This window comes from Dendropsophus ebraccatus, chromosome 5 (genome assembly GCF_027789765.1).
Source record: "Dendropsophus ebraccatus isolate aDenEbr1 chromosome 5, aDenEbr1.pat, whole genome shotgun sequence".
In the NCBI taxonomy this organism is placed as follows: Eukaryota; Metazoa; Chordata; class Amphibia; order Anura; family Hylidae; genus Dendropsophus; species Dendropsophus ebraccatus.
This window is the reverse complement of record NC_091458.1, coordinates 31,942,311-31,961,959: the sequence shown is the minus strand read 5'-3', so window position 1 is coordinate 31,961,959 and position 19,649 is coordinate 31,942,311. Positions and strand designations below refer to the sequence as shown.

Below are 19,649 nucleotides of genomic sequence, written 5' to 3'. Positions count from 1 at the left end.
CGCAAAAAAGGAACAATAACTTTAAAAGGTGCATTTTACCACCAATTTCTGGTTCTATAGTTTTTATTGAGTTTTTCAACAAATAAAGGAGCAAGATCACTTCAATCCAACTTGGTTACCGAGCGCAGTAAGAACAAACATATAAGGTATTTTGTACATATATAGTCTAAACAAGATTTGTGTGAATAATACATAGTTTGTGCATGAGAATCCATGGCTCTGTTAACGGAAGTATGCTTTTGTGGAGTGGAGGGAAGAACCTGTGGAATCATATTCTTACAGTTTCAGGCTATGTTCACACGTTGTATTAGACCGGCCGTTCCGTGACCCTGCCAGTTTCTCACGGCACCGCTAGGGATCCTGGTCAGAGTGTATACCATGTGTATACACTCCGGCCGGGATTCCATAGAAGGCAGCACTACGTGAGCTACGTAGTAATCACGGCCGTTGTAACAACGGCCGTGATAACTACGTAGCTTATGTAGTGTGAACATAGCCTCATGGTGCAGGGTAATTGAGTCATAAATAATAGATCAACTTTTAAGCCCATGCATGATTAAAAGTTAGGTTTTAGCTGGGATCTTTTGGACTCTCAATTATAATTATCATTTTTACAAAATATTCCTGGATCTAATATTTAGCTCTAGGTAAGAGCTTGACTAGTTACCCCGATTACTGTATGTTTCCACTGTAAAGGAGCACAGAAAGAATTAATAAATTTAAGATCTGCACCACATGTCAATTTATGCAAGTAGATAGGACTTGCTGTAACAGTATTCCTCTGTGGATAGTCTGTCTGCAATTCTGAAAAAAAATAGACTACAACAAACCCCTTATGCAACAAAGGTTCCCCTCTGGTCGACACCCCCATTTTACTATATATAAAATACTAGGGTATCCATGCCAATCAGCACCAAAACTATTTCAGTTGCAGATCCACTTTTGCCTTAATGTGTACTTAAAGGCAATATCCATTTTTAGAAAAACATGGCCGCTCTCTCCCAGAAACAGCACCATTCCTGTCCCCGTTTGGATGTGGTATTGCAGCTCAATTCCATTGAAATAAATGGAGCTGAACTGTAATACCACACATAACCTGAGGACAAGAGTGGTGCTCTTTTGCAAGTAACTTTTCCAATCCTGGATAATCCCTTTATGTGGCCTACGTGCATAGACAGTCCACAGAGATCACTGCAGTTTAAACAATTCATGGATCACTCTATTTGGGCCCAGTTTTCACTTCTGATTATAATTAACGTTTTGGGGATGGTCATGCTACATAGTGATGTGCTTTCAGCTGAACACTTTATTACAGTAAGATTGTTTCTAAATGTAGAGCAAATGTGTTACTTGACATAGTACTGTGTGATAAAATGATATACTGTTTCACCACAACTCCATTTTCTGGTTGCTTGGCTTGTACTTGTGACAAATGCTCCTCATGTCCAAGCCACACAACCAAAAATTGTGTTGTAAAAACTACAGCAGTATGCACAGTAACACTACTGCTACATGTATGGGCCAACCACAACTAATATATAACATACCCACCTGAGTGCAATGAGAGACAAACCCATAAACAAAAAGACTGTCCTTAGAGAATATAGCTGGTATGTTTGCAGGTGCTTGTAGAATCTCGGAGTACTGATTGTACAGCCTCCACTTCACTGACACAGCTGTACACGCTGCAGATTGTAGACGCGCTCTCTGTTTCACCATCTATAACAGAAAATATATATCTTTTCAGCACACACACTGTTTTGGCGGTCCCTTTTTTGGCCTTTTTGGTATTCGCAGCCTGAAAATGTTTCAGGCTGCAAGTTTTTCTTTGCATGAAAGAGGATGAGAATACAAGAAAAAAAGTGAGTGAATACAGCCTTACTACTACTTCAATATTTAAGAATGCAAACTCAACATTCTGGCTTTGACCCTCATCACAAATTTTTTTTTATAAATCCCAGCGTATCTGCTTATTTGTGAACGGAATCTTATCCCCATATTTTCATCTTGCTCATGGGATGCGGCAGGGCTGCCCTATCTCCCCTCTCATATTTGCCATAGCTATTGAACAACTTGCGTTGAGTATACGTAAACATCGCCATTTTGATGGTGTGGTGTAGCACTACTGTGAGGCACGACCGGTCACTTGCTAGATGGTGCTGTGTGACTCCACTATAGTAGTGGTTGGTCGGTATATAGCTCAGCCAGATGTTAGGTTGTCACAACGCCAGTGACGGTTGGGCACACGGGTATGGAGGCACACCTGCTTTTATTTTAGAGAGGCTGGCTATACCCTTTCCCCTGTGGTCGATGACCTGCCAGGCTGTGAGAGGCTCTCTTGGGCGCTTATCACGGTGGTCCAGAGTGGAGTGGTGACCCACCCGGACTATCGGTACCGACACCCACAGGAAGGGGAGATGACCTAAGAAAGGTGCAATTACTATGTCGGTGTTTACATAATAATGAATCCTGCTAACATAAATAACTTTTTCTTTACTTTAGAAATACTTGATACAGTAGTATACAGTAAACTTTTATACAATATACGTTGGACTTGACTGACAAGACTTGTGCTGAGAGCTTGAGAGGTAGAATAGCCGTGCTGGCTTGGTTGTGTGCTGAGAAGTAGAGTAAGAACAGAGAAGTAGAGAGGAGAATGTCACGAGAATCCCAACCCAATGTAGTACTGTGCTCTGCTTTGCTCTGTGCTTTAGAAGTAGAATAAGTAGTATACTTGAGAGTAGAGAGAATACTTGTGCCCGTGTTTTGACTTCTTGTCTTTGCACCACCTATTGCCCACCAGTGTCGGGTGACCCAGACTAGAGGGTGACACAAGCCCCAGACCTTGTTACCTGGGTTGAGCAGAGTGGTCAGAGTTTCCTGGTTACACCCGCGCTGCGAGATAGAGTACGTAGACTTCTAGCAACTTTCCTCTATCCGGATCAGTTCCTCTTTCTTCAGGATACTGTCCTGCACCTTTAGACTGGTTCTCGGCGTGGGCTGGGATGATCCCCGACTTGTCCTCTGTGTGAGTGTTTAGCACTGCATAGTGTGAGGAAGTGCTGCTTTCAAGAAAAGAGTGTCCGTACTTCCCATGTGTGTCTGTAGACTCAACTACACTACTTGACCTATCTGTACGGGAACCAGACTCAGACTGACTAAGTGTGAGACTACACTTCCTCATCCCATGTGAAAACTTCCTACAAGGTATGAAATACCTGCTGTGAGTGGGTAAGAAGAGAGTGCAAAAGAAGAAGAATAGAGATAGGTAGAAAAGAGAAAGAGCTCTCACTGGTGCACAAATCACAAACAACAATAACACCTTGAGTACTACAGCTGTGCAATACATAGGTACAAGATATATATATACTAGCATCTAGTGGCAAAACTTAGGTACTACTTCATTACCACTTTTACTTAGAGTACAGGCTTTGACAAGGGGTGTATATATTAGCAACACCCGTGGTGGGACACCACAATGGCATTATAAATGGTGTGAGGGAGGATAGGGTAGGCCTTATTGCGTAACAAAAGTTATGAAAATTACTAATAGACACTTATTATGGGAAACGCACCTATAGCACATTTTCCCTGCACTTACTACAGCATGGTGTGTTTAGGTTTCTGTAGTTAGTAATGTCAAGTCACATAAACTGCCAACACCTGCTGCAGCGGTGGGACAGACTGGAGCAGCAGGAGTTGGCAGTTTATCTGATGTGACATCACCAACTTTACAGAGACCCGAACACGCCATGCTGTAGTAAGTGCAGGGAAGATGCACTATAGGTGCGTTTACCATAATAAGTGTCTATTAGTAATTTTCATAACTTTTCTTGGGCAATAACATATCTTAAAATTATTTTGTCTGGACTTCCCCTTTAAGGTTGTATTAGACTGCCCAAGGTATGGGCAAAGCGAGTGCCAATCTGCTAGAGCAGTGCATGCTTACTGAGCCTATTACACGGCACAATAATCGTGTGAACAGGGCCTTGGTTTAATCAGCCTTAGGTTGTGCACCTATTACAGGGAACAACATGCGGCCAATAATTTTTTGACAAGTTGAAAGACAATGATCAGCAGATGAGCAAGTGTTTTCTCTCTCTCTGGCTTTCTCTACGACACAGGGAGATATCAGATAATCATTCCATATTATAGGGCCCTTAGAAAGTATGACAATGTAAGGTATATTACTGAAAGCTATTATGGGATAATTAAACATGCAGTCACCTTCAGCTAATATTGGGATATTATGGTGCTTTTTTTTTTAGAGAAAGCAATATAATAAGTGAGATGTTACCTGATCCCTCCATTTGCTCTTAGATTTGTCTGCAAAATATTCAAAGGCTCCGGATCCATATTGTGCAAAGAGCCTGAGCATGTGCTTATTAGCTGTAGTCCTGAAAAAAATAAATTATAAAAGTATTACATGCAGTCAAAAAGTATGTTGTGTTTCCTGTGTGTACTGTGGATGATATTATTATAAAATTCAGAAAGGATCTCAACCCCCAGACCCTGACTGACATGAAAGTTACATAAAAAAATTCTGGCTAGTTCTGTGTTTTGAGACTCTTAAATGAGGCTCCACAGGCTCTTTTTTGCATATTCATATATCCCAGGGAGCAATGCACCTAGGATTTCACTGTATTGAGTGCTTTGGCTGGCAGCCGACAGTGTTATCTTTGGTTGGTCTCCCTGAGATCAGTGATCTGTTTTCTGTATGAAAATGACATTAATACTTAGTATGTTCAGCTTTGTATAACTTCATTTGTACAGGTGTAAATCATGGCAAGAATCTGCACCAGCTCTGAAATTACATCCATTTTGGGCCTTTTGTTTGACAACCTCAGATTCAATAGATTTATTTAGAGGCGCTTATGGGGCGGGGTGGGGGAGCGGTTAGTGAAGACCGCGGCACAGACACTCGGTCTTGATTACCCTGCCCCCCATATGCAGATATAACCTGAAAGCTCAGGTCTACTAGAAACTAATTTTAAGGTTACCGCTTTCATAGGATCTGAAAGAAGCAGATCCTATAAGGTAAATGTAAATCCCTACATATAATATATTATAATAGCTTACCCTACACCACAAGTGAACAGATTAATGTGATTCTTATTTTTTCTTAGAATCTGAAAGACCAAGTTTTCATTTTGGACATGTCCATCACTGATGAGGAGAACTTTGTGACATCCCGTTTTTGGTCTGAGCAAACACAACGATTGCAGAACCTTCCAGAACTCAGTGCTCCCCATGTTGGGTTTGGCCTCCTATGATCAAAGGGTAAATTACAGGGAAAGACTAGATAAATTACATGTACAATAAAACATTAAGGTCTGAAGAAAAGTGCAAATGAGGAACATCTTTTTATTTTTGGCATAAAAAACCCGGGTGCTGCGCCTCTTACCTTTATTAACTGTTTCATATTTGAAATGTTCTCGTCATTTTGGCAGGACTTTGGGTAGTAATAAAACTCTTTATAATCTGCAAAGAAAAAAGATTTTTTTTCTAAAAATATTCACGACGGTGACGCATGGCTGCTTATGGATATTGATAAGAGACTTAAAGTGACACTGTCACCCCCTTTGTGCATTCTGACATCTCTACACAGGTGTAAAGGGTAAATTTAGCGGTTTTCATACCATATTTTATATCATACGTCATGGTGCTTGTTTAAGTGAAAAGTCATCTTTTATCAACTGCAGATTATGTTAAGTGGGTGGGGCCTCACTGCATTAGTGCCACTTAGCCCCGCCCCCAAAATCGCCACAATTGACCCCGCCTTTCACCAGCCATTGGAACAGACTGGCCAACGGTGGCGTTGTGGGCGGGCTAAGTGGCGCTAATGCCGCAAGGCCCCGCCCACTTAACACAATCTGCAGTTCATAAAAGATCACTTTTTACTTGAACAAGCACCATGACGTATGATATAAAATAAGGTATGAAAACCGCTAAATTTACCCTTTACACTTGTGTAGAGATGTCAAAATGCGTAAAAGGGCGTGACAGTGTCACTTTAAAGAAGTTATCCACTTTAAACTTGTCCCCTCCCCTATTAACTGGAAAGGTGACAAGTAAGAGATCAAGGGGGGGGGGGGCCTGATCTTCGTATCCCCAGACGATCTTCAGATCGGCACCCAGCTTCTTTGTTTTGAATACAGCTGTGGATACGGCACGTGACCTGCAGCTCAATTCTTTTATATGTACAGCACTGTGTACAAGTTATATACAAGAAAATTACATACTGCAGCACTTTACCTTAAAAACTTCATTTTTATTGTATCCAGAAACACAGAACAGGACGTAGAGGAACGCACACTCCCTGCAGACTGTTTCGATATGCCTTGAGAAAGCGCTTCATAGCGCGAAACAGTGGTCAGGGAGTGTGTGTTCCTCTATGTCTTGTTATGTGTTTTTGGATACAAAAGATGAAGCTTTTAAGGTGAAGGGCCACGGTATAATCTTCTTGTACATACTTGTATGGACCTATGTGTTAAGCTTAGCACCACCTACAGCACTGATGAGATGTGATAGCACACCTGACTAAGCACAAACACCTGGGACCAGTAGTGCTGGTGAGATAGCTAACTGTGGACTGAGTACAAGATAGTTTAAGGTGGACAACCACTTTAAGTACCAAATAACTGACCTCAGAATTAAAGTTACTAACAAATGGCAGAAGTGGCAAAAATGTAAAACATTTACTTGAATATTTGACCAACAAAACAAAATACTTTAAGGCTATGTTTACACAACATTTGTTTAAGGCCATATTTTTGAAAAAGCACAGCTACCTTCATGCAAAAACAGCATCACCGCTGCCCCTCAGGTTATGTGGTATTACAATTCAGCTCTTTTTATTTAAATAGAAACATAGAGGATTGTTGACAGAAAAAGACCACTGGGTCCATCTAGTTTGCCCTTTTAGTATTTTCTTTCTTATTATCTTAGGATAGATGTATGTTTATCCCAGGCGTGTTTAAATTCTGTTATTGTAGATTTACCAACCACCTCTGCTGAAAGTTTGTTCCAGGTATCTACTACTCTTTCAGTAAAATAATATTTTCTTACATTGCTTCTGATCTTTTCCCCAACTAATCTCTCACTGTGTCCTCTTGTTCTTGAGCTCAGTTTTTTTTACTAAAAACGCTCCCCTTTTGAACCTTATTTAGTCCTTTAACATACTTAAAGGTTTCAATCATGTCCCCCCTTTTTCTTCTTTCCTCCAGACTATACAGATTCAAATCCTTAAGTCTTTCCTGATATGGTTTATGCCTCACACCCTCCACCATTTTTGTAGCCTGTCATTGGACCCGTTCTATTTTATCAATGTCCTTTTTTCGGTGAGGTCTCCAGAACTGGGCACAGTATTCCAGATGTGGCCTGACCAGAGCTCTATACAGCGGGATCACAATCTCCCTCTTCCTACTGGTTATACCTCTAGCTATACACCCCAGCATACGATTTGCTTTCCCCACCGCCTGGTTGCACTGGTGATTCATTTTAAGGCTGTCAGAAATCACTACCCCTAAAACCTTCTATTCTGAAGTCTTTTCCAACACAGAACTGCCGATGTGATACTCGGATAGAGGATTCCTCCTCCCCAAGTGCATTATTTTACATTTGGAAACGTTGAACTTCAATTAATGGACTTCAATTTATTAACTTAATAAATGGAAATAACCTGCAAAACCCACATCCCAACAAAGGGTCTTTTAAGACTAAGCAATTTTTAACTATTAACCCTTTGAGGACCAAGCCCAAAATGGCCCAGTGGACTGCACACATTTTAATTTTTTTGTTTTTTCCTCCTCCCATTCTAAGAGTTCTAGCACTTTCAGTTTTCTATCTACAAGGCCATGTAAGGGCTTGTTTTTTTTACAGGAATAGTTGTACTGTGTAATGGCGTCTTTTATTCTACTATAACATGTATGATGGAACCCCAAAATTATTATTTATGAAGATATAAATTGGTGAAATCGTAAAAAAGAATGCAATATGGTAACGTTTAGGGGGTTCCTGTGTCTACATAATGCACTATATGGTAAAAGCGACATGATACCACTATTCCATAGGTCAGACTGAACACAACCATATGCAGGTTTATACTGCGATTTTGTAATACATTTTTTTTTTAATGAAATCCTTTTTTTTGCTATGCGGCTGTATGGGGCGTCATTTTTTCCGCCATGATCTCTAGTTTTTATTAATACCATATTTGTGAAGATCGGACGTTTTGATCACTTTTTATACATTTTTTTTTTTTATATAGGCCGGGTTCACACCACATAAAAAACACGGCCGTAATTCATAAAACCGGCTGTAATTGCGCAAACAACGGCCGTTATTTGACAAATAACAACCGTTGTTTGCACAATTACGGCCGGTTTTATGAATTACGGACGTGTTTGTTTTTTACGTGTGAACCCGGCCATATAATGTAACCTAAAATCTGTAATCCTGGCCCTTTTTTCCCTCTTTTCATCTACGCTGTTCGCCGTTAGTGATGACGCTTGTTATATTTTAATAGATCGGACAATTACGCACGCTACAATATACTATATGTCTATTTATTTATTTTTATATGTTTTATTTATATAATGGGAAAGGGGGGTGAGTTAAACTTTTATTGGGGGAGGGGCTTTGGGGCATTTATAAAAGACATTTTTACTTTTTTTTTTTTTAACACATTTTAAAGTGACACTGTCACCCCCTTTTGTGCATTCTGACATCTCTACACAAGTGTAAAGGGTAAATTTAGCAGTTTTCACACCTTATTTTATATTATACGTCATAGTGCTTGTTCAAGTAAAAAGTCATCTTTTATGAACTGCAGATTGTGTTAAGTGGGCGCCCCCTTGGCGGTCATTGGTGGGCTGGCCTAGAGGGGGTGGGGCCTAGACCTTTAGGTCAGCCTGTTCCAATGGCTGGTGAAGGGGCGAGGCCAATGGTGGCGTTGTGGGCGGGGCTAAGTGGCGCTATTGCTGTGAGCCCCCACCCACTTAACATAATCTGCAGTTGATAAAAGATGACTTTTTACTTGAACAAGCACCATGACATATGATATAAAATAAGGTATGAAAACTGCTAAATTTACCCTTTACACCTGTGTAGAGATGTCAGAATGCACAAAGGGGACTTTTACATACACTTTTTACATTATACACACTGATCATTGCTATGCCATAGGCATATCATTGATCAGTGTGATAGTCGCTTTGGTGATTAAGCCTGCCTGTGGCAGACTTAATCAACGGAGTGCCGATCAGACCTCACAGAGGAAGGTGAGAGACCTCCTCCAGCGGTCCGTTAAAAGGATCGAGGGTCCCGATCAGTAAGTGACAGGGGACTGTTACTTACACTTAATCGCTGCGTTGCGCCGTTTAAGGGGTTAATGACACGCTGCAGCGTGTCATTAACGATGAGGGCCGGGCTGCTCATTGCAGCCGGCCCCCACCTCCTATGAAGCGTGCTCCGCTCTGGAGCGCGCTTCAAAGGAAAAGACGTACCGGTACGTCCAGCGTCATCTGGGCACAGACTTCCAGGGCGTACCGGTATGTCCTTGGTCGTCTAGGGGTTAAGAACTAACGATAAACGATCGCAAATGAGAATGTTTATCTGAATGTTTAACCTGAAATTGTTCACAATATTACACAGAACAATAGTTGTTAGTTACTATGATCTCCATCTGATCCCAGCAAAAGAATGAACAATGTGCAATTACACTGAATGATTAGTGAACCAATGCAGAACTACAACGAACAAATGTGGAATTACAGCGAACGATTAGCGAATGATTAACAATGATTTTAGGGTCAGATCTAAATCAACGATCAACAACACACAACCGATTTATCGATCGTTGCCTGTAATTAAACAGGACAATTATGGTTTAAATTTGAATGATATAACGATTTTACGCAAGATAATTGTCCCATGTAATAGGGCCTTAAGGATAAGAGTGGTAGAAAGCGGCCATTTTATAGCATAGTAAACACTTCAATGTTACTTACTTGACCCAAAAAGGACAACATTCTCATATAAACTGTATATATTATCAAGTGCAAGCAGTGCAACCTGTTTAGCACTGCGAAAGCAGGACTCCATGGAGTTAGAACAGTCAAGGCATATAGTCATATATGTATCTTCACGAGGGTTGATAAATTCTGGTTGAAAAATCAACATGCACGCCTATAAAAACAGAAACAACAATAAATAACTTGCAGTTACCTAGCTCTGTATGGAGGAAAGGAAACAAATATCGGTCAGGAGAGCATAAGCAGCATATGGTTGAGAGGAGTGAACATACAATGGAGTGTCTTATACTCTTAGGCTATGTTCACACTACATAAGTTTCATATAAATCACAGCCGTTGTTGCCAATTTGCAACAACGGCCGTGACTTATACGAAACTTACATTGTGCTGCTGTCTAAGTAATCACGGCCAGAGTGTATGCACATAGTATCCGGACAGGATCGCTAGCGGCCACGCAAAAAACTGACATGTCAGTTTTCTGCGGCTGCAATTCATTGAATAGTGGCCGCAGAGAACCAGTCAGTTTACACAATGGACTTTGTTTGCAGCAGTGACGTGTGCCCGTATCCAAATTCAGAAGAAAGGAAGATCATTCGGCTGGTGTTATACATAGTGTGAACATGGCCTCAGGGTGCAAGACCCCGCTGCGAAATCCCGCCTGCTTCAGTGTAGTCAATGTACTGCCTCGCCGCTCTCCACTCAAAGAATTGGAACTGGGCTATAATCACACATAGTATCTGTGTGTGTGTGTGTGGGGGGGTGGGGGGGGGGGGGTTACACATGGTATCCTGTCTACCTGAAGGTTAGGTGGAAGATAGCAACATCTACTGATCTGAGAGAGCAAGCACCAGACACAGGACAGAGTCACCATTGGCTGCACAAGAAATATGAGAGTTATAGGGGAGAGCAGAAGCGTGATTTTTGTCGTAATGTTTATTATAGGGGTGATAAATCGCCAAAGTTAAATGGGTGGACATGATGGGGGAGATTTATCAAAGGGTGTAAAATTTAGACTGGTGCAAACTACCCTCAGCAACCAATCACAGCTCAGCTTTAGGCAGTGCTAAAAGGAAAGCTGAGCTGTGATTGGTTGCTGTGGGCAGTTTGCACCAGTCTAAATTTTACACCCTTTGATAAATCTCCCCTGATATGTTTCTGTTGGTTTGCTGATTTTTAAAAGTTTTATTTATAAAATAATAATAAACATTGCAGCCTATTTTATTCTAGTTTTACTGTTGTTGCTCTTTATTTATGATTATAAATGGGGGACTAGGATACCATGGAAAGATGTGCACAGTTTCTATGTTTTCAACCCACTCCTGGTTTTGGTTGAAAAAAATACTGATCAAAATGCTGAATGAAACACTGTGGGGTTCATCTATGAAGACAAAAATAAAGGCCTTCCCCTTTTTTCCCAAACACATTTACTAAGAGGCATATGGGGGAAAAGGGTACTATTACACGTGCCGATAGGGGCCCAATAATAACTGCTAGATCGGCGCTTGTTTACTGGACCTATTACATGGCCGATAATCGTTTAACAAGGGCTGCATAGACATTGTTACCGATGTCCTTGCAGCCCTTTCTTAAACTGCATACATTACCTATCCATGGTGCAGGGCTCCTCCTGCGCTCTGCTTCTTCTCCCCGGGTCCTGCGCACTGCAGCACACAGCAAATCACTGGCCGCGGCGGTCCCAGCCAGAGATTGGCTGAACGTCCTGTAAGCTAAGACAGGCCGCTCTGAAGCTGCAGTGGGGACGCGGGCAGAAGCAGAGCGCAGGAGCAGCCCTGGACCATGGATAGGTAATGTATGCACTTTGCATATAGTCAGCTGCCGGCCGCGCACCGCTATTACATGTAGCGATGCGCGGTCGGTGCCTGATCGTTTTGTTTATTACACGGAACGATAATCAGACGGATAGGGATGATTATCGCTCTGTGTAATAGGGCCCTAAGGCTGGCATACACCACGGAGAAAGGGTGAATCTGTTCTAAACACTGTGTGAATCCAGCCTTAGGCTTTGTTCCCACACAGTATTTTTGCTCCACATTATCAACCAAAACCAGGAATGGAATGAAAACACAGAGGGGGGATTTACAAGTACGCAGGTCTTATATTAAGCCCCTTACCCTTTTTTCAGGCAGGATTCCGTCCAGGTGCAAGAACCTGCGCCCGGCGTACTAAATCTACGAGTAGGCGTAAAGTATGATAAATGAGGCCCAGAGGAGGCCACGCCTCCTCCCTGCCTTGTCACGCCCCACCAAGCTCCGCCAGCCCGAATCTGAATCTGCACCTTCTCCCTGGCATACACCTCTGGCGTACCTTTCATAAATGTCCCCCAGAAAGGCTATGTTCACACACTTTTGAAATTTAGTGGATGGCTGGCATATAATACCAAATAACATCCGTTATTTCAAAACAATGGCCATTACAGTCTTTTGATGAAGTACAGTCAATATAGTGTGTAGTGTCACTTGTCTGGCCCAAGTGTGGTGTCCCACCACGGGTGTTGCTATTGGTTACACCCTTCGTAAAAGCCTGTTCTTTTTCAGTGTAAGTGGTGTTGTAGAAGTACCATCGTTTGCCACAAGATGTCGTTATTGCAAGTATGTAAATTCAGTTATCGCACAGCTGTAGTTCTTAAGGGGTTATTGTTTGTTTGTGTGTAACATGGATCTGTATGCCAATGAGAGTTCTTTCCTCTTCTTACCTATCATATCTCTCTTTACTTCTAACATACACACTCCTCATCCACTCCCTGCACACCTTACAGGGGCTGTAGGAAGTAAGTCACATGGGTAGAGGAAGTGTAGGGTCTTTTGTCTGTAGACTCTGTAGCGGAAGGACACCAGCCAGAACACTCTCTACAGCGGTCCAGTTGGGCCCTGGCCCCTGCCAGGTCCCGAGTCTAAGTTGTGGTCTGGACACAGAACACATGTACCTAGATACCTTTTCTTCTCAAGCAACTTCACTCAACACTATGCAGTGTTAAACCTTCACTAGAGAGGACAAGTCAGGGATCATCTCAACCTGCGCCGTGGACAAGGGGAGATACAGTGCAGGACAGTATCCATAAAGAAAGTAAGGAACTGATCCGGATAGAGCAAAGTTGCTAGAAGCCTAGGATCTCTATATCGCAGCGGTCTATTTCTATCTCGGTGTAAGCAGGGAACCCTCAGCATTCCACTCATTCCAGGTTACAAAATCTGGGGCTTGTGTCACCCCCTAGGACGGGTCACTCGACACTGGTGAGCAATAGGGTGTGCAAAGACCAAAGAGTCAAAACACAGGCACAAGTATTCTCTCTCTCTTCTCAAGTATTCTTCTATTTCTACCTCCAAAGTTCTGGCAGAGCACAGTACTACTTGGATTGGGACTCTCTCGACATCCTCCTCTCTACTCTCCTGATCTCTTCTTTTATTTCTCAGCATGCAGCTCAGTCAGCACGACTGTAGCACTCTTTCTACTCTCAATACAGATCTGGATCCTAAAGTATTAAGTGTCTTATCAAGTGTAAAGTATTGTATCAAGGCAAAGCTGTATGATCTACTGCCTACCTCAAGTATCCTCAGAGTAAATAAGACTTTATTTATGGTAAAGACACTCTGTGATTCCTCGTCAAGCACCGACACAGTACACACATACTCCTTGGGTCGTCTCCCCTTTCTGTGGGTGGCAGTGCCAATAGTCCAGGTGGGTCACTACTCCACTCCGGACCACTGTGATAAGTACCCAAGGGACCCTACAACAACCCGGCAGGACACTGACCACAGGGGAACAAGGCATAGCCAGCCCTCTAAACCAAAAGCAGGTTTGCCACCATACCTGTGTGACCACCTGGCACTGACGTCACAACATAACATCACTGGGCTAGGCTCTATGTTGGCCAACCACCATAGGACTGGTGTCACGCCCGACCAGCTGGCAAGTGACCACCGTACCGCCTCCACACCGGGGGTGGTCATCACATAAGTATATTCCTGTATATTACCTCACTGTCTTCATCCGGGTGTTTTTCAACCCACATCCTTGGGATGTAAGCACTTTCCACAAATATATAAATAGTAAAACCATCATCGCCGAAAGAGCTGGGTTCTTCTGTCTGAACTACAGCCTTGCACTCTGTTTTCTGCAATATAGACAATTGACTTATAGTTTTAGAATGGGTTAAATGTAGAGTCTGAAACAGGAGTAAATTCATTCACAAATTCACCCCGGTGATTTCACTCCTGTAGATGGAAAAGACTTACTTTTAATTTAATTTTGTGTGTCCAACATATTATACTTTGTAATTTCCTGGGCATCTCAATGGACATATCAAAAGAAAAAGATCTGAAAGACAAGAAAAATGGAAAAATAAGCGTTTCCCTTTGCAATAATATAATGTGTCTGACATTGGGCACATTTTTCCAGTGTACAATAGATTAATTAGACGTATAAACAATATCAAGCTATATCTGCCTATTCTCAAACAAGACGCTATCCTGGATGATGTTCTGATGGCAGGTGTTCGGGAGGTTTCATTAGGGGGTACCACCCTATGGAACATATATTCTCTGTATAGTTACACATCCGTGATCCGTGTACATAAATGTAAAGGGATAAATAACTAGATAAATAATAAATAACTTTTGTGACTGGTAAGAAATATACCACTTAGAGTGACATTTATTGTAATACCCATTTTTTGGTATATAGACTCACACTTACCCTTCTGGTGCCATGTCACTTTCAATGCCCACTTTTGCTACAGTATCCTACACAAAACAAAGAAAGGTTCCAGTGAACATAAACTGCTGTACCAATAAACATATCCAGCAAAATACTACATTGGCAGGGGTCTGACTCCCACTACCCCTGCTGAGCAGCTGTTTGAAGGGGCCACGGCTTACCAGCAGTAATACTTGCATTGCTGAGCTATTAGTAGCGGCAGTGCAAGATATTGCAGCAGAATCCCATTCAAGTAACCACTGCAGTATCTTGCACTACTGCTCCTAATAGTATGACAATGGCCACTTCAAACGGCTTCAAAAAATGTCAAAATGGGGAAAACGTATAAAATAGCATAACCATCAAAACTCACCTAATAGATCCCTGCCACATAATCTTCCCTGCTAGTCTGTGTTTACTAGGGAGTGGTGATGTATCTATACACCTATACGACCAGTGCAGAACTGTAGCCTCAGCGATGTACAGTACCATAAGAACCGGTGGAGGTGGTGGGGGAGCGAGGATTTTTGTCAGTGGTCAGCTCCATACTGGAGAATGACTCCCATCCTATGCACGAGACTGTGATAGCACTGGGCATTACTATCAGTGACCGTTTAATTCACCCAAAGTGCGAGAAGGTAGACAGCTTCTCAACAAATCCATATTCTGCCCAGATACCAAGTGTAAATTCATCCCACGGCCAATGAGGACCCGGTTTACCAGCATAACCACCTAAAACAGAAAGCAGGGCGGAGGGGGAGAGACAACAGCACCACAATTCAACCATACTATTATTATTATGGCCTCTGTTTTCATGTGCTCCCCATCCAAAGGATGATAGGGGCTTTCCATTAGCAGCACAGCCAAGTAAACACAGACCAGTAGGGAGGTATCCATCAGGTCAGTAATATGGAAAACTCCTTTCTTTGCACAGTCCTATTTTTACCTGTGTATTTTCCTTCAAGGCTTTGTCTTTTTGCCATTGAGCGACGTTTCCAGGAATTGAGAAAGCAATATGATTAAATCGAAATTCGAGTTCAGTAACATAGGTGATTTTTATGATGACAGTCGCCTTGGGTGGTAAATTTCCAACACTCACTGTGAAGACATCCTAAACCAGCAAGAGCAAAAATTACTTTTAGTTCTGTCAATCATCAGGGAAATTATATTTGTAAAGATTCCATAACTTTACACTTATATTTGTAGAGTCATCACTTTCTATGGGTGCAATACTGATCAGCCATAACATTAAAACTTCTGACCATCATATTATTAGGAAATGAAAATGGAGGCAAAGAGTTTTGTATAAACCTACAGGAGCATCTTGATCCATGAGATACGCTCCATGTCCTTCACTGATAGCGCTCCTGTACTCTCGATGTGCCTGCTGCTTTTCTTTAACCTGCACAAAATTATATACATATACTGTATGATTAGACAATGAAGCAATACATCTTTGCATGAATATAAAATCTTATTCCAGTGAAACCAAGTGCGGTACCTCTCCTATGATGTGTTTTCCATTGATAAAAGCTTCAAACCCACATACAGCTGCTGTACTGTCCAGGGGGAAGACATACTTTGCCTCAATAGGGAAGGAGGACTCATTCTTATAGGTCTGGAACATCACCACCTGTTGTAGGAAAAATACATATTACTGGAAATAGCTGAGAATTTCTAAGACTTGCAGACAGCTTAATAAAAGCATGTTAAAAAAATGTAACATGTTGGTATGAGCTTAAACGGCAGGGGATGCTGACTTCCAGTGTTGCTTTTAATATATTCCTCTGCTGCACTGTTATTGTTTACTCACTTATTATTATGTTCAAAGGAAGAAGGCGAAAGGAGGCACTCACCGTATAAAAATCTTTCTTTATTTAATCATCTTCATAAAATCTCAGGTCAGAGTGTGTAGCAGACGGCGGGGACGCCGCTCAGCAGCTGAAAGTGTGACAGCTGTTTCCCGCGCGCATGCGCGATTCTTCAGACCATTCTTCAGTCTGAAGAATCGCGCATGCGCGCGGGAAACAGCTGTCACACTTTCAGCTGCTGAGCGGCGTCCCCGCCGTCTGCTACACACTCTGACCTGAGATTTTATGAAGATGATTAAATAAAGAAAGATTTTTATACGGTGAGTGCCTCCTTTCGCCTTCTTCCTTTGAACATTTATATTGATGCTTGCACTGCACTCATTCAGGAAGAGCACCCCGTCTTTTGCCGTGTTGCCCGTTATATTACAGAGGCTTGCAGAGTTGGTTGTGCCGGTTTGCTTTCTCTCTACTCAGAATCACTTATTATTATGTTACTGGTAAGACCACTGTGCCTTAGCATGGTGGGCATATGAAATCAGAGGCCCCTGCTATATTGTGGTTTGTGTTTTGTTGTCTCTCCCTGCCCCCTCTTTTATTGTAGGTGATGGTTTATCAGGACCGGGTCTAAAGACTGCGGTGATCATTGACGTCACACACAGATGTTTTAAGGACTGTATCTGGGCAGAATATGGTTACTTTAGTGATATGGCTGATTGGACAACTTGTGAGCGGGGAAAGAGCGAGTTATAAATAGTTCGCGCTCTGTGGCTGTAGCTTCAGTCGGTTACCTCACCCGAAACAGTGCGGACCTGTTGCCGACATGGAGAGCCTCCTGAGAGACTTAATTGCCAGAGCGGAGTCACAAGGAGGTGAAGTTTGGCTCCGGAAATGCCTACATGAGCCTCCGGTGTCTTGACTCAGCTGCGGTGCCGCTACCAGAGACCGCAGGACCGAGTAGGGCGTCCCGTGAATATGACGCGCGCACCAGCCTGTCTCCGCTGGACAGCCCACCTGAATTAATGAGGGAGACGTGTGACGCTGGACACCGTGAAGAGGAAGGGGAGGAGGAAGAAACTGCAGCCGAGGAACGTCGTCGGAAGAGAGCCCGCAGAGGAAAGGCTCCGGTTACCAGACATAGTGGGAGATCTTCACAGCGACAGGAGTCCGTTAACCCGTCTCGTGCCAGATCCGCATCCCCGCCACCTGAGGAGCAGAGGAGATCTGTGAGGGAGAACGAGCCGGTGACGGAAGGAGGACCGGGTGGTGAGATACTTCCTACCCCCTTGTCTGCCAGCCCAGCAACGAGTCCCGTATTCTAGATAGTTTAGCCAAATTCTTAGCAGAGTTTCAAAGACCTCCACAGCAGCCCCTTAGCATGAATGCTTGGTTGGCTGCTCCTTATTGCCAGCTAATCCTCCTGTAGTTGTGCCTTCTTCTCCTAGCATCAGTTCTATATCTCCTGTCATGCCTCCAATTTTAGATAGAGCTGCAGGGGTTTCACAAGTGTCAGTGAGGTAACCAATGGTTATTGACATCTCCCCTCTTGGCTTTCACTTGTCTATGTCAGTGAAAGAGCGCATATGGCACAATGAATACATTGACATTATGTCACTATTACGGTCAACGAAGGAGTTTATGGTGAAAACCTATAAAAAAGAGGATAAGGAGAATGAGGACAGTAGGAAAAAGGCAGTACCCAATACTTGGCTGCAGGCATTTTGTGTATATGCTGCAGTTTTGGGAGAACGTCATCCTGAATTATGTTCAGGTTTGTTTCAACACGTAGACATAGTGCTTGAGGCTTACAAGCATTTTGGAGGATCAGCTTGGTTCTCATATGATGAGCTTTTCCGTCAAAAACTGGCTGTATACCCATCTCTAAAATGGGGAACCAAAGACGTCAGGCTATGGTTAAACCTAATGTTACCTCAGCGTTATAACAGACCGACACCTTCAGTTTAGCAAGGCAAACTCCGAAAAGGAGTGTGTTTTGCATATAATGAGAGTACGTGTAAATGGCAGGCGAACTGCCGCTATCGATACAAATGCTCATTTTGTTCTGGAAGTCATCCAATGACTAAGTGTTTCAAAAGGGGGAACCAGCCCCAATCAGGAAGTTTAATTAGGGAACAAATTACAAAAAGCATGGACTCCAGTGAACCTGTCCGCCATGTTGCTGTTCCTAGACAGGTTCCCCGATAGGGAGAAAGCTAAAATTATAGTTGAGGGGTTCATGTTCGGTTCCGAGGTGCCAGAGTTCAAGGGCCCTGGCCTCATGTGGTCAGAAAATCTTCACTCTGTGACACTTCATGAGGCCGAGGTAAAAGTAAAAATAGATAAAAAAGTTGAAACAGGTAGATTTGCAGGTCCATTTACATCCCCACCATTTAAAAATTTTAGGGTGTCACCTACAGGTATAGTTCCAAAAAAGGAAGCCAATTCTTTCAGATTAATTCATCATCTTTCGCGTCCCCTAAGGATTCATTGAATGATGAGACAGACAAATCAGTTGCGTCGGTGAAATACGCATCTTTTGATGAAGCCTTGAAGATGTTGAGATTGTATGGGCATGGTGCAAGGATTGCGAAAGCAGACATTAAGTCGGCGTTTCGTATCCTTCCTGTAAACCCTAAAGGGTTTAACTCTCTCGGCATTCAATTCAGGGGTAATTTTTACTTTGATCGTTATCTGTGGATGGGGTTTTTACCTATCGTGTTTTTATTTCTAGGTTTTTGCCTCATTTCTGCAGGAGTCTTGTCCAGAAGGATGGGTCCTGCACTACCTGGACAATTTCTTATTTATCAGTCCTGCAGGGAGTTCAGTCTGTTCAGAGTTGATGAGGAATTGGGATGTTTTTCTCATTACCTATGGAGAAACTGAACAGAATAAGGAGCTTGTTGGTATTATTGCTTGCCAAATGCAAAACGACAATCAGGGAATTTCAATCTGCCTTGGGTTTATTAACGTTGGCGTCACGCATAATACCAATGGGTAGGATATTTTCTCGACATCTTCATCTAACCACTCGTGGTTTAAATTCGCTCTGTGCGCATATAAGGTTTATGACTTGAGTTTCTATCAAAATTCAATG

At 42.6% G+C, this 19,649-nt stretch overlaps 1 protein-coding gene across 13 annotated transcripts in view; it reads right to left on the bottom strand.

The window, feature by feature from the left end:
* LOC138792403 (protein mono-ADP-ribosyltransferase PARP4-like) overlaps positions 1-19,649 on the bottom strand; it is a 226,246-nt gene that overhangs the window by 159,848 nt on the left and 46,749 nt on the right. For all 13 annotated transcript variants that reach the window (XM_069969777.1, XM_069969776.1, XM_069969775.1 and 10 more), the window contains 5 exons: positions 16,249-16,380; positions 16,063-16,149; positions 15,694-15,858; positions 14,748-14,794; positions 14,288-14,369 (listed from right to left, as the gene is read on the bottom strand). In XM_069969777.1, coding sequence (XP_069825878.1) covers positions 14,288-14,369; positions 14,748-14,794; positions 15,694-15,858; positions 16,063-16,149; positions 16,249-16,380 — 513 coding nt within the window. The remainder of the gene's footprint in view (positions 1-14,287; positions 14,370-14,747; positions 14,795-15,693; positions 15,859-16,062; positions 16,150-16,248; positions 16,381-19,649) is intronic.